At 41.5% G+C, this 13,714-nt stretch overlaps 1 protein-coding gene across 2 annotated transcripts in view; it reads left to right on the forward strand.

Annotated features, from left to right (window-relative positions):
- LOC113009375 (calcium-activated potassium channel subunit beta-4) overlaps positions 1-13,714 on the forward strand; it is a 37,535-nt gene continuing 23,821 nt past the window's right edge. Inside the window, exons 1-2 of one of the 2 annotated variants that reach the window (XM_026147638.1) lie at positions 1-848; positions 7,678-7,848. In XM_026147638.1, coding sequence (XP_026003423.1) covers positions 618-848; positions 7,678-7,848 — 402 coding nt within the window. In that variant the 5' untranslated portion in view covers positions 1-617. The remainder of the gene's footprint in view (positions 849-7,677; positions 7,849-13,714) is intronic. The other variant, XM_026147639.1, reaches the window with a different exon arrangement.

Genomic DNA, 13,714 nt, shown 5'->3' on the forward strand with positions numbered 1-13,714 from the left:
GAGCTGGAGGGGGAAGTGTGGGTGTCTGGGTCTGATTGGACCTCTTCCCTGTGGTCACATCTGGCTCCATTAACATTAAAACTACACAGTGGCCATAGTTTATATACAGTCTTTGCTTTCTCTTTATAACGTTATCACTCGCTATGACGTCAGTGCATGCTGCTGACGCCAAACCAGCTGAAAGCAGACTTGTTGTTGACAGAGTTATGTGCAGAAGTGTCTAACCTGATGGCCACACAGGTGTCCACACAGTTTTGGCCACGTCGCTGAGCGCGTGTGTTGTGATTTTGGTGAGCTGAGCCTTTATCGTAGAAAGTTCCAGGGTTGTTTGGGCTTTTGCAGTGAAGATGAGAAGAGTGAGGAGAGTGGGAGGTGAAGGGTGAGAAGGAGGGCAGGCTGGGGTGAGGTGGGCGATAAAAGAGGCAGAGGGGGAGGAGGGAGGACAGATGAAGCGCTTACAGAACGAAAGCGGTCGCGTTTAAACTCAACAGTTTCTCAGCACACAGCGAGCAGCGCCTCCTCCTCTTCTTTCCCCTCCTTCATCCTCCGTGCATCCATCCTCCTCCTCCTCCTCCGTTCCTCCTCTCCATGCCGGCGGAGGTCTCCGCGGGGCTGCCATGGCGAAGATCCGGGTGTCGTACGAGTACTCCGAGGCCGAGGACAAGAGCATCCGGCTGGGCTTGTTCCTGATCGCCTGCGGGATCCTCAGCCTCTTCATCCTGGGCTTCTGCTGGCTCAGCCCGACCCTGCAGAGCCTCCAGAGCAAGCCGGCCAACTGCACGGTGAGCCCGGCTGCCAGCTCCGAGCTGCCACCGCCGCTGCTGCCGGAGCCGCCGCCGTACAAGGAGGTGTAGTAGTAGTAGTAGTAGTCAGGTTAGTGGTAGTATTAGTTAAAATACACACTGAACCCGACTTTTCTTGTCGTTTGTTGTCGGGGTTCACGCTGTGCTGGTTTTCAGAGGTGTGTTTATGTGGAAGTAGTTTTAGTGAGGACTGCTGCTACCACACTTACTGTAGTACTGCTACTGCACTCAGTACACGCTGCAGTTAAATACTTTTGATATCACACAATACATTTCTAGGGCAGGCTTTGACTGTCTATAGTACTTCACTTTAAAATATTATTTTAGCACACAGCCTATTAATAGTTCTTCTATAAAAAGAAAAAAAAATAACTTGCAGCCTACTGCAGGATACTGAGAGCTGTTAAGGATTTCAGCATTTCGCAGGAACTGCTGACACAACCAGGACTTTAACTGATTAATTACACACATTAAAAGTACATCAATCACAAGTACTGAAAAATAGTAAACATATGTCTGCTGTAGTATTGCTATAAGGCTACTAACACTCAGCGGCAGCAGGGTGGCTTTACCTGGAGCCTAAATTAGTGATGTGACTGTGTAAGTGTGTTATTATCAGCTGTGGTATTAGTGGTTGATAAAGAGAGGAGTGCTTCAGTGTTAGTAAAATAATAAGTGAAGTCAGGACCAAAATAAATGCAGTTTTTAACATAATACTGACATTATTTTCTTCATATGTGCACTCGTCTGCTTTCAGCTCAGTGTGGGAGTCTTTTTGCACTTATTTACAGTCTCCTTAGTTTCTCCTCACACACGGAGTGGAGTAGACACATTAAGCCAACTCACCACTGTACGTATGTCACCATGAGTTCAATAAAAGTGAGAAACACCTCCAGGCTGCCAACTCTCTGTTAGGTCTCCCGTTGCTGATGGTGGAGTAAACATTTCCATCGATACTCAATATCCAGATTTTGGAGTCAGGATCGGGACACGTCGGCATGATTGGAGATTTTATAAAGTATTAATGTTGATTCAGACAAAAAAAAGTATTTAAGGGAAAATAATGTTGATTCCTGTGGATCTGGGTCCAGTATTTGCATTTTTTCTGTTTTTAATCATGTGAACTTAATGAATTCACAGCTTTTTGAAATTCTATGCATTAACTGGACAAAGCTGCAGCTTTACTTATAGGTGAAAGGATCCACTTGCCTCTTTTGTTATGCTGCAGTTTTTAGGAAAGTCCAAATTGTTTACTAGAAAGTCACTGACATATTTACTCTAGTATATGTTGCACTGACACACTGACGAGAAGCACCATGTCGAAGAATTCCTGGTGTTGAGATCAATATTGAAGGATTTCTGTGAGTTTGACTCAGATTATCTGTGCTAATCTCCTTCAGCCACTCGAGAAGTGTCCAGTAATAACTGAGGGCAAACTCTAATGCAGATCAGTTATCAGACTTTGATGGACAGTGAGGGGGATCCCGCCGGTCTGACCGAGGTGATCTGACACAAACTGTCAGTCGTCTGTCAGTGAACGCGGCCCTCGCTGTTGTTTCTAAATTAAAGTCATTCTGACAGCTGAGTCTAACATCTGTAGTCCAGATTCTATGTTAGTCTGAGGTTTTGCTAACTTTAACCTCACAGGTAACATGCTGTAGTTCTAGTTTAAGCCTCAAATTTGGAAAATGCTAACTGGATACCCAGCAGTCAGACATTTTTTTATCCCCCAGAGGATTATTTTTAACTTTCGGTATTTTCTCTTCCATTTCCTGGAAACCATCCTCATAACTCTCTAAAACTACTTGGTATTAGTTGGTATTTAGCTATAAATTACAAGAAGATCACAGAGAAAGTCCTACACATGGGATATTGAGAAAGAATGACATTGTTATATTTGTGTTTTTTACAAAGAAAATACGTATTAATGCATTAGAAAAGCCAAATATTGCACTTAAACTGATCTTTCTTTCTTTTTTTCAAAGGTAACCTTCACAGCTGAAGTTTTACTCCTGCTTTATGCTTGGAAAGTTCCTAATTTGTAGTAGACGGAGTTCTAGAAAAAACCCTAATATACCACTTGTAAAATCTGCAGTTTTCTCATGCAGTTCATGCAGTGTAGACACAGAAAGAAAAGCATAACTCAACCTTAGTTGAACTTCAATTTCAGTGACTGTCTCTGCAGAATTAGAACATTTTAAGGTGCAACCTACATTTCTAGTAATGTTATGTTGACCTTGTCATTGTGTTGTTTTGATGTCGATGTTTCTAGTGGATCCAACCAGTTACAAACAAAGTTCTGTAAGATTCTTTAATCCTTCCATTGTGGGAATCCATGTTTTTGGATGGACCTTGCAGTGATGATGGTTATTTTTCCTGCCAGATTGATGGACCACGGCCAAAATTAAAGCCTTGTTAAGCTTTTACTCAGAGAAAGAAGGCTGACCTTAACATTTCCCTAAGCTCATCGTCTTTTTCTTGCTGTTAACTATTCAGTTCAGTTCAATTCAATTCAATTTTATTTATATAATGCCAAATCACAAGCTTAAACGCTAGATTGACAAAAGCTTATATTAACAATCATTTAAGAATCTACTTTTATTTCTAGAGAGGAACTTCGTTCCATATGACGTTTCTTGAGATTGTTTATCTTCACCAAACCCATTTCTCAGGGAGTAAGACTTTCAGATGCAGAGGAACTTTTAGAATGGAACTACAGGTTAATCAAACAGATATTCAGTGATTTAAAATTCCGATGTTCTCAAATATTGTCCGGTATTGTTTTTTTCTTTATGACACACAAAACATAAACAGGCTTCTCTGATATTTGTTATGTGTACATATTTATTTAAGTTCCAACACGTGTTATTAGCAGGGAAGTTCCTAAGTGCCCTCTGGTGGACAAAGACAGCGATACGTATAATGTTTTTGAAGGGTGTTTTATTTTCCCTTTTTAAATTTCGGCTGGTAGCCAATAATATCGTCCTGCTTATAAATTGGCCGGGCTCAAGGTGGAACTTGGAGTGCTTTATGCTGTTTTACAGTATTTTGAGCTTCACAGAATATCTTTTGAAAGAAGGGCAAGTTCATATTCTTTTAAGCCTTTATCTAGAGGAAGACACCCAGTAGGAATTTGAAACGACAAGCTTGAATGAGTCAACATTTTGACAAGTTCGTCATCATTTTGTTGCTTTTCTGATGCTTCAACTGACTAATTTACCTGCAGCTGCATCTTGGTAACTTCTAAAGCTATTTTGCATTGTCTTGTTGCTGAATAGGAGGCCACCACTGTGCAATCAGAGGGATGATTGCTGTGAGAAGAAGGCAGTATAATTACTTTGTGAGATATTTTTACTGAAAGGGAGACAAACCTCCGTCTATTACCTTCAGTCTTAACAAACTCCACTGCCATCAGAAACATATTGAGAAAACACAAGCAGCCAATCAGTTTTTCTAGTTTCAGCTTTTTGTTCATGTAGCGAATCCATCTATTATTTTCAGGGGAATCTTTTTTGGTCACAGACGGTGTCTCTGAATCTCCTTCCAGACATCTCAGTTGTTTCATTTTTAAACTTTTTCTTCGATTCATATGCAGCAGGTCGGTCTGGTGTTCTGCTCACTGGCAGCTGTTTCCCCAGTTGGTAAAGCCAATCAGCATTCTCCTGCTTCGGAGCCAGAGAACCAGTGACAGAAAAATGGCAACAAGCCTGAATGAGATCAAGACAGCTGTGCAGGTTTTGTACGTTGAATTTCCCAAATAACAACTCGTAAATCTCAGTGTTTCTTCAGATATCCTGGTCACGGATTCTCCGTCTTTAAAATGGATAAATTAGATTGAATGAATCAATATTTCCATTTAGAGCTCCTGCTGCTCTCAGAATACAAAATTACCCTTTAAATAACTTCTCGTTGGGTTCAAACATTCCTCTTCTTGCTGTACATGGCAGAAGAAAAAAACATGACCATTAGTTTTGACAGAAACTAAAACATATTGTTTGAAATCACAGCTCAAGCAGCCTGAGGCCTTTAATGATTGAGTTAGTCATTTATTTAGATTTTTGTTGTCAGGACCAGTGTTGGTCAAGTTACTTGAAAAAAGTAATCAGTAACTAATTACTGATTACTTCCCCCAAAAAGTAATCCCGTTACTTTACTGATTACTTATTTTCAAAAGTAATTAATTACTTAGTTACTTAGTTACTTTTTAAAAACACGATTTACAACCTGAACAGGTGATAAATATAGATAGATCTTTCAGCCCAATTCTACTTTTTCTACATAATCCATCATACAAAATGTAATCAAATGGAAAAGTCTCTTTTTTTTTAACTTGTTTTATCAGTTTTAATCTTTTAACTTTATGCATCAAGCAAAAATTTAATTATATGCACCATTCTCTGAGTTGAATAAATGAGTTTAACATTTAAACCTATTTTCTACTCAAAGTAAGGTCAGTACTTCCACGCTGCACGCTCATACTCTCTCCCACAATCGATATGTGATCCATTGTTGATCTGCACACAGCTGTTGTCACTAACGGCGCACTCGCTTACGTCACTGTCGTGAGACATTCTTAGTAACGCAGTAACGCAGCGTTCCTACGGGAAAGTAACGGTAATCTAATTACCGTTTTTGCAATAGTAATCCCTTACTTTACTCGTTACTCGAAAAAAGTAATCAGATTACAGTAACGCGTTACAAGTAACGCGTTACTGCCCATCTCTGGTCAGGACAAAGCGTCCACCTTTAGCTGTTTCGGTTCGCTCGTGCTGCATCACTTTCCGCTCTGGATCGTTAAAAGTGTTTGCACAGCGTTTTGAAGCCATTGGGACTTCTCGTGGTATAAATTACAGGCAGCCACAGCCTGCACTCCCAGCTGTTTACTGTGGATGATGAATTCATACCGGCCTGATTTATTTGGCTTTTAGCTTATTGCATCATTTTGGAATAATGTTCATGCATTATGGAGACTGGAAGTCCAAAGTCATGTGGCAGAGAGCACGTCTGCTCTGTCATTCACTGATCCATTGCTTAATAACACATCAATCACGATGGTTCGACATTATTGCAGCTTTGTGACCTCTTGAGTGATGAAGCGGTCTGACTTTTATCAGATCTGCAAAGACTGACTGATTATTTCTCATGGACATTGATATTTATTTTCATGCCCGAGGTCGTTGTTTGAGTCCAGTAATGAGCCGGTAGACAAGTTTCCGCCATCGCTCATCATTAACATCCAGACATATAAAAGATTTAGACTGTACTCTGTGTCCACACATTTTTAAAAGCTGCATGAACAAAAGTTCCCACAGATATAAGTGTTTACTAAAAACTGATGCTGACTGAGCCTCAAGAGAGCTGCTGCTCCCACTGCAAGGATGTGGACTCCGTCAGAGGCTGTGCAGAAAGCACAGTCTCCTCTCGAGCGTGGAGATGTAGTTGGACACGTTCAGCAGGACAGGACAGGACTTGGATTTGGGACAAGTTGAGCAATGTGGCACAAGTCCATCTCCGATGCTGGGCCAGTGAACCAGCTGGGAAAAACTGAAACATCACAAGCTCAACTGGAAGGATCTCTGGAAAATGGAAGGAAGCAGACTCAGCTTTATAATCAGAGTCACCTACAATATCCTCCCTACAGCCCAAAACGTCCATTAGTGAAGTGGAGACGACCATATGTATGCTCTCTGCCAAACTCCAGCAACTCTCAGGCAAAAAAAGCCTGTCCCAAGGCCACAACACCTAGAAATGTACAACTTCCACAACCAGGTCCTGCAACAAATGGTGATTATCTCATAAGGAAGGAAAACTGACGCCAATGCCCTCGCTCCTACAGTGGTCTGAATACCAAGCCTCATTCCCTTCATGAGAGCAGGAGAACTTCTTGTGAAGTCATCGGCAAGAGTAAGCATAACCCTGGAAGATGCAGGTCAACCCTGATCACACTGGTCTTTCTGATAGGAACAATAACTAATCTCAGGCCAGACCTCATGTTGCGATCAGCTTTGCAGAAGATATTAGACATTCTGGAACTAATGGTACTTTGGGAATCTGGAGTTGAAGAGCCATATGAATGGGAAAGCTTGTCATAATAGCAGCTCAGGCAGAATCTTGCTGTGGAGGTTGAGTGTAGAGGGCTTATTGTCAAGACCAAAACTCCTGAAGAGGATGGGAGTGCGAGGGCACTGAGCGAAGTAGTGACTGGTTGTGGATCAAGAAAAAGGACGCCAGGTGTCATGTTGAGTCCTCTGGAGGTATTGTGGAAATAAAATCAATGAAATACTGAGGATGGAAGATGCCCATCTGATGACCCTAATGAAGCAGTTACTGCTCACCCACTAAGGACCCCAGGCAGGAAGCAGTGCTGATTACTCAAAGGATTGCACCATCAAGTCCTATAAGCTCCACTGAGTCAGAGTTCCTGTATTTGTTTTTAAATCCTTAAATGGTATTTACCCCGAGCTCTCAGGTCATCTAACCAACTGCTGCTACATATACAGAAATCTAAGTGGAAACTCAGAGGGGACAGGATTCTCTATCGCTGCCCAAAGGTTATAGAATAAACTGTCTTTGCATGTTAAACAGTCACCTCAACAGTCCATTTTTAAAACTCATCCTAAACACATTTTTCCTCCCAGGCCTTCAAATCAGCATGATACATTCAAATCATGTTATTTTTACCTTAATCCAACCTTCGGTTAAAAACCCAAACAAAACATTCAAATTTACCTCACAGAAAATTGGACAATTAGCAAATATGTATATTTCAAATAAAATTACCAGTAAAAGATGTTATTTTTCAACGAATCAGCTATCAGAATCGACGCAGTCCACTAACATATCCATCACTAATCGTGTGCTCCCCCTCTTGCAGGTGGTGTCGGTGTTGCGTCCGGAAGAGATGTTCGAGTGCGTGTTCACATGTGGAGCAGACTGTAAGGGAACGTCGCTCTACCCCTGCCTGCAGATCTTTGTCAACAACTCCGAGTCCAACTCTGTGGCTCTGCTGCACTTTGACGAGCAGCAGCTGGTCCTCAACCCAAAGGTAACGACACCTCGTTTTACCGTGTGACGTGAAGGCGTGAGCGGCATGTTTTTTATAATGTTTTTCTTTATCAGTTAGGCTCTGATGATGCTGAGCTGCTGTCCTGATAGTCCGAACTACTTTGTATCCGCTGTTTGGTCATTAAAACAGAGACGCTCATCGTGTTTCAGCGCTAAAGAGGATTTTATTGAACCTGTTTATTTCCTTCATTTACTTTTTAAATTAGCTCTCACATCAGATAAGCTGTATTCTCCAGTTTGAAGCATTTAATGTCAGCTAATTGATTCATTGATTAATCCTTTCAGCCCATATGACAGCTCATTCTGTGGATGAAATAGTTTATTAAAAAATCAGCTGTTCCAGCTCTTATATCAGACAAATCAACAGCCAGCCTTTTTGAACGTTTGTGATCAGATTGCCCACACGACCTTTAACGTCATCTTCACCTTTGGAAGCATTGCTGCTACTTTCAGATCACTTCCTGTTCACTTACTGTGTGCACTTGGTTGAGGGCTATTGCTAATGTTTAGAACTGGGTCTTCTTCTACAGCCCAGAGACCAAACAGCAGGTTTCAGTCAAAAAGTTGTACAGTTTGCAGTCAGGACAGTTGTTCTTCGGTTTGTTTGTGTTTTTCAGGATTCGTTGGTTTGTCCAGATCTCCAGGCTCAAAGTCTCATATTTGACTGATGCCAGTGCTAGCTTTGTATTAAAGGCTGGCTTTTAAAGGCCAGTTTTACAGCCTTTAAATGAAACTAATAAGCTTTGCACTGTGAATCAGTGTTGCTATTACACATCTGAACTGGGGCAGACCTGAAAACCAAGGCTGTTGGATTCAAAATGTCTGAATGATTATGGACGATAATCATCGTGTCATGAAATAACACGTAAGCTCATACGAGTGCTTAAAATTTGATTTACCAGTCTCTCTTTTCACAGATCATTTATTTTAGTACAATACACCTCACCTCACCGACGGTGTGAGAGATTTCACTACAAGCTTAATTACTGACCCTTCATTTAGCATCACAATGAGTGAAGAGTGAAAAGCTTTAATTCCTGCTGCCAAATGTGGAGATTTACAGCAGCTCAAACTACAAAATATTAACAGTGAGGCTGCCAATTACTCAGAAATGAAGTACTCTGAGTACTCTACAGTGGTATTTGTACTGCACGAACACCCCTAAGTTGTAATATCTTGAGGCAAATGCAATAATCCGGGAAAGCTGATTGTGTTCACTGAGAACGCCGCCTCCGGATGAACACAAACAACTGTCTGAGTTTTAATGGCAGCAACAACATATCAGGCAATCACCATATTAGGGATATCTGCTCTTGGTGACATCATACAGACCCAAGACTGGAAATTTGATGTGAAACTTAACATTTAGCTAATGGGTATAACTGTAGCCACATTATTTAAATCTTTGGCCATGTTTCATATGAACGTCACCACTGAAACAGCAGATTTAGGGCAGATTTAAAGTAAGTAGTTTGAGTACCCTGATAAAAGGTGGTCTATGCCTCAGTGGGTCAGAGGTTAAATGGCTGAAATGAGGAAAAAATGGAAGTGTTGCAGTGATCTTGCCATATTTTGCTGTTTTAGTTCCATCTGAGTGTCAGGAGATTTTCAGTCTGATTGTTTTTGTATCGCAGCATCTAAAGTCAGAGGTGAACCTAAACAGATCCGCTCACTGTGTGAATGAAGGACTCAGAGCGCCATTAACAACCAGCTGATGGTAAACACTGCACAGCTGCGTGACTCCGGGTCTGAGGGCTGGCTGTTTACAGTTTGAACCCCTCCGGGTTTCCACTTTAGCTGTGTGGGTCATGAAAGAAAGCACATCCATGTAGTCAGGTTCAATATCTGGTGAAACCAAAACAGCTGAATCTTTCATAGCAATGACACGCTTGCATAATCTGGATGGGTCCACATAAATTTGGATAAATAGTGCAGAAAACCCCCCACGAGGGGCCAAAAGGACAATATGCAACAAAATAATCAAACAGTAACAGAGATAAACACAGAAGTCTGTGCTGCTGCTGCTTCTTCTTCTTTGGTGCATGCCTGGGTCGTCGCTACAGCAACAGAGTAAATATAGAGGGGAGAGACGGGGCGTCATCGATGCTGCTCAGTCGCCATGGCAACCCATGATGTGGAGATGGAGAAACGGAGAGAGTGCGAGAGAGAGAAGTCACGCTTCATTCAGAAATCCTTTAATGTCGAGAGAGAGAGGCTGAAAATTGGAAAAGGACGGATGTCGCACCGCTCGTCGGCTGGGTGACCTTTACATGTAACTGAAAAAAGGGTGGGCGAGGGTTGGAGGGGAGGGTTCCTCGCTTCAAATATAAAACCTTTATTGCTCCGTCTCCTTCAAGACCAAAACATCGTTAACATGTTGGCAAAAAGACAAAAATGAGCTTGTTGGCGGGTCCTCAGCCTGCCTCACAGCGTCATCAGCTCCTCACAGATTCCTCAATGTAAACATCCAGATTCATAACGGGAATAATAAGCGCGTGTGCATCACACACACACAGGTATACAGCGATCATAAACAGACAGGTGCACCGAATGAAATATGATTTCATTTGGTGCTCACGTCCTCCTCCACGGGTTTGTTTTCAGACTCTCTTACAGCAGCTTTGTATGATTCATAGTTAAAAATAAGCCATATCTTATCCTGGGCCTCAAGCAGCTCCTTCGTCTCAAATAAGCTATAAGACAGCACAGAAGGTGGGCAGGGCTTCTGTGCCCAAGATGACCATCTTAGGGTTATATCTTTGTGTGACATCAGAAAGATCCAAGAGGAAAAAAAAAACATGAAACTGAGTGTTCAGAGACGTGCTACACAGAGTGCTGTTTGAATATAATACCAGTGCTGGGTTCTGGTTGTACGGTCGCCATGTTTCACATGGCTTAACATGGGGCCGGTGATTGGAACAGTGGGGTGGTGGTTTGATCCCGGGCTCCTCCAGTGAACAAGTTTAAGTGTGTGAGTCTGAGTGCAGTAGTTAGAAAGCACTTAAAGAATACAGTGTTTTGTGATTAAAAACCTCTTTGAGTGCTGAGTTTGTGTGGAAAATTTGCAGTTAGACGGTTATGGCTGAAATTTGAATTTTACTCTATGTTCAGCAACAAGGAGAAACCAACAACAGCTCCGTATTTCTGTTCTTGGACTTTAAAACAGCAGCTTTGCTTGATCCACAGTTCAAAATAACCGTTCTTTATCATACACTGGTGCAGGCCCTCAGTCTGAAGTGAGCTGTAAATTTCCTCAGACTGGCTGTCCCTCATAAACAGGAGGCGTATGGAACTCCCATGACTAGATTATTAGAACTTCAAGGAGGTGTTATCAAGCTGTCTTTATGAACATTTTAACATGGTTAAAACCCTGAATGGAAGTTTGATAACATTTGAAGGATTTTTTTTAAGAACTGTAAAAATGTATAAAACGTAGAAATTACAAAATTACAAACATTCAAAAAATTGGAATTTTCACATTTCTAATTTTGTAAAAACACAAGAAAAACAAAAAAACAATCAACCAACACAAAAACACGTATTTAGTTTTTCAGTTCTGTGTCTGTAATTCATGCAGTCGATGGATAGATCCAGCTGACATCAGCTGATAACTTAGCACTCCAGCTTCTTGTTCAAATACGGTCACTTCTGGCTCTTTCTGGTGCTCAAAATGCTAAAGTTTAGGCTTCAAATGGCCAAATGTCCACAGCAGATGGGTGATCAGGGTGCTGGTGTGTCTTTTATATAGAGCATATGGTTTGGGGCAGTGCAGTAATAGATGGTTTGAACCACAGCTGTCTTAAGCAGCTTTCATGTGGTCTCAGACGACAAAGATTGTGAAACTTTGTCGTGATATTTTTCCTCTCTGAAGCTGTTTGGACTTCAGCTCATTGTAAAGGCAGATGAAACGATAAAAGGCTGTGTGCTGCTAGCTCTGCAGGGGTATAAAAAAAGACAGCGCTGGGATTTTAGCCAATCATGATTTTAATAAATGACATATCGGCAGAATGTGTCTTCAGGGCCACAGCAGATCTCAGACGAGCAGGCGAGACGCATCGATATGTCTGTTTGGTAACCTCTCAGAAGGTTATTGTAGACGACACGCACACACCGGCTGCAGATACACAAAGTGATGCACACCTGCTGAACCACTTCATGTTTATTGGGGTCAGGAGTTCATTTCATTTTTGTTGGAGGAGAAATGAACTGTGATGACACGAGCAGAGAAATGAGCTGCAAGAGATTTTATACTCAGCGTGTGTATTTAAGTGTACTCGCCCAGCTATTCTCATGAGGACTCGTGTCATTTTCAGACCTCGTAAGGACCGTGGGGTAAAAGAAAGGTCATTTTGGCCATTTGTGATTTTGGGTTGCTTCTGGTTATGACGTGGTTTGAGAATTGTCACAAAAGCAGAAGTGAAATATGTGTGTTGGGCATGTCTAGCTCTCAGCTTGTGTTTAACCATGAACTGATAAGCTGGTGTTTCTGATCAGATAACGACTCAGACCTGCAGCTTTAATTAAAACCTGACAATCTCTTACGTGTGTGCCTACATTACTGTGTGTGTGTTCGTGCATCACTGCGTAAATCCAAGCGCCGTGTTCACTTGATTCAGCAGGTGTGAAAACAAATATGTGGCTGGATATGCTCTCCGTTTCCTAATTTAAATCTCTGAAGGTGACATGAAAAGTGCAGCAGGAAGGTTGTTGGAGAGCTTGGAGAAGACTGTTGCATTTTAGTCCCATTACATTAAGAATACTGATAAGTACTGATACAGATCAATGGAGCCAGTATTGATAAAATCCTGATGATAGCTATCTGTAATCCTCAGATGTGCAGATATTGATTTGACTTCTGTTTACTGCATTATTCTTAAAGCACCTCAGTTTTCCTGCCTTTGCTTTACATGAACAAATTCAGTTGGCCTGTGCTGCTGTTGATCTTAATGTCATGTCAGTCATTTGGTCCACAGGTGGCTCCATTAAGTAATCCCCCCCCATAGACACAACACCAATTAACTCAGAGTGTCTGTCTTCTTCTTCTTCTTCTTCTATCTCTCTTCAGCTGTTTTACAGCCACAACATCCATTTTAGACACAACTGCAATTAAGGTTCCCAGTCTGTCATTGAAAGGTCATGAAGAAAATGAGCTGAACCAGAGGTGCTTTTAAAGATGGAATTTGTTTAGATGGGTTCCCTGTTGGTTCTGTCTGGATTATATCCAATGCCATGTCAAGTTTTTCGCCTAACTTTCTTTAATTTCTTACAGAAATTTGTGCTGCCAGTCAGATCTATAGCACAATAACATGAAAACCATCCAACGACCAATCAGCTTTCTGCAATCTAACTCTATATAATGTCATCTGCAGGGCAGAGTGTGTGGATATTGACTCTTCCTGTTTTTTCTGGTGATGGTGATACACTTTGGGGTCCACAAGTACTCAGTGGGTTAGCAGAATGTAAAGGTTTCCAATGTTCTACTGACTCAGTAACTGCAGATCTCCAAACCTCTTCTGTCATTATCATCATTACAGAAACTGTGCACTAGGAGCTTCATGGCGTGGGTTTCCATGGTTGAGCAGCTCCTGTGGGTGTAATGTGAGAGTAGCCCAGTACTTCTCTTCATGTAGCTTATGTCAAAGTCTTTCCAGAACAAGATGTCATAAATAGGCAGCCATCTTGAAATTCCTCCCAGTGCTAATTTTTATTTGAGTAGTCACCAGGAAATAAAACTAAATCTATAGAACCACCAGGGAAGTCTCATCTTAAAATACAAACACTTAAAAGGTTTGATCCAAATTAAATGTTTGAAAAACATTTTTCCCCTGGGAGTTTTACTTCGACCT

The sequence above is a fragment of the Astatotilapia calliptera genome, chromosome 17 (genome assembly GCF_900246225.1).
Source record: "Astatotilapia calliptera chromosome 17, fAstCal1.2, whole genome shotgun sequence".
Classification (NCBI taxonomy): domain Eukaryota; kingdom Metazoa; phylum Chordata; class Actinopteri; order Cichliformes; family Cichlidae; genus Astatotilapia; species Astatotilapia calliptera.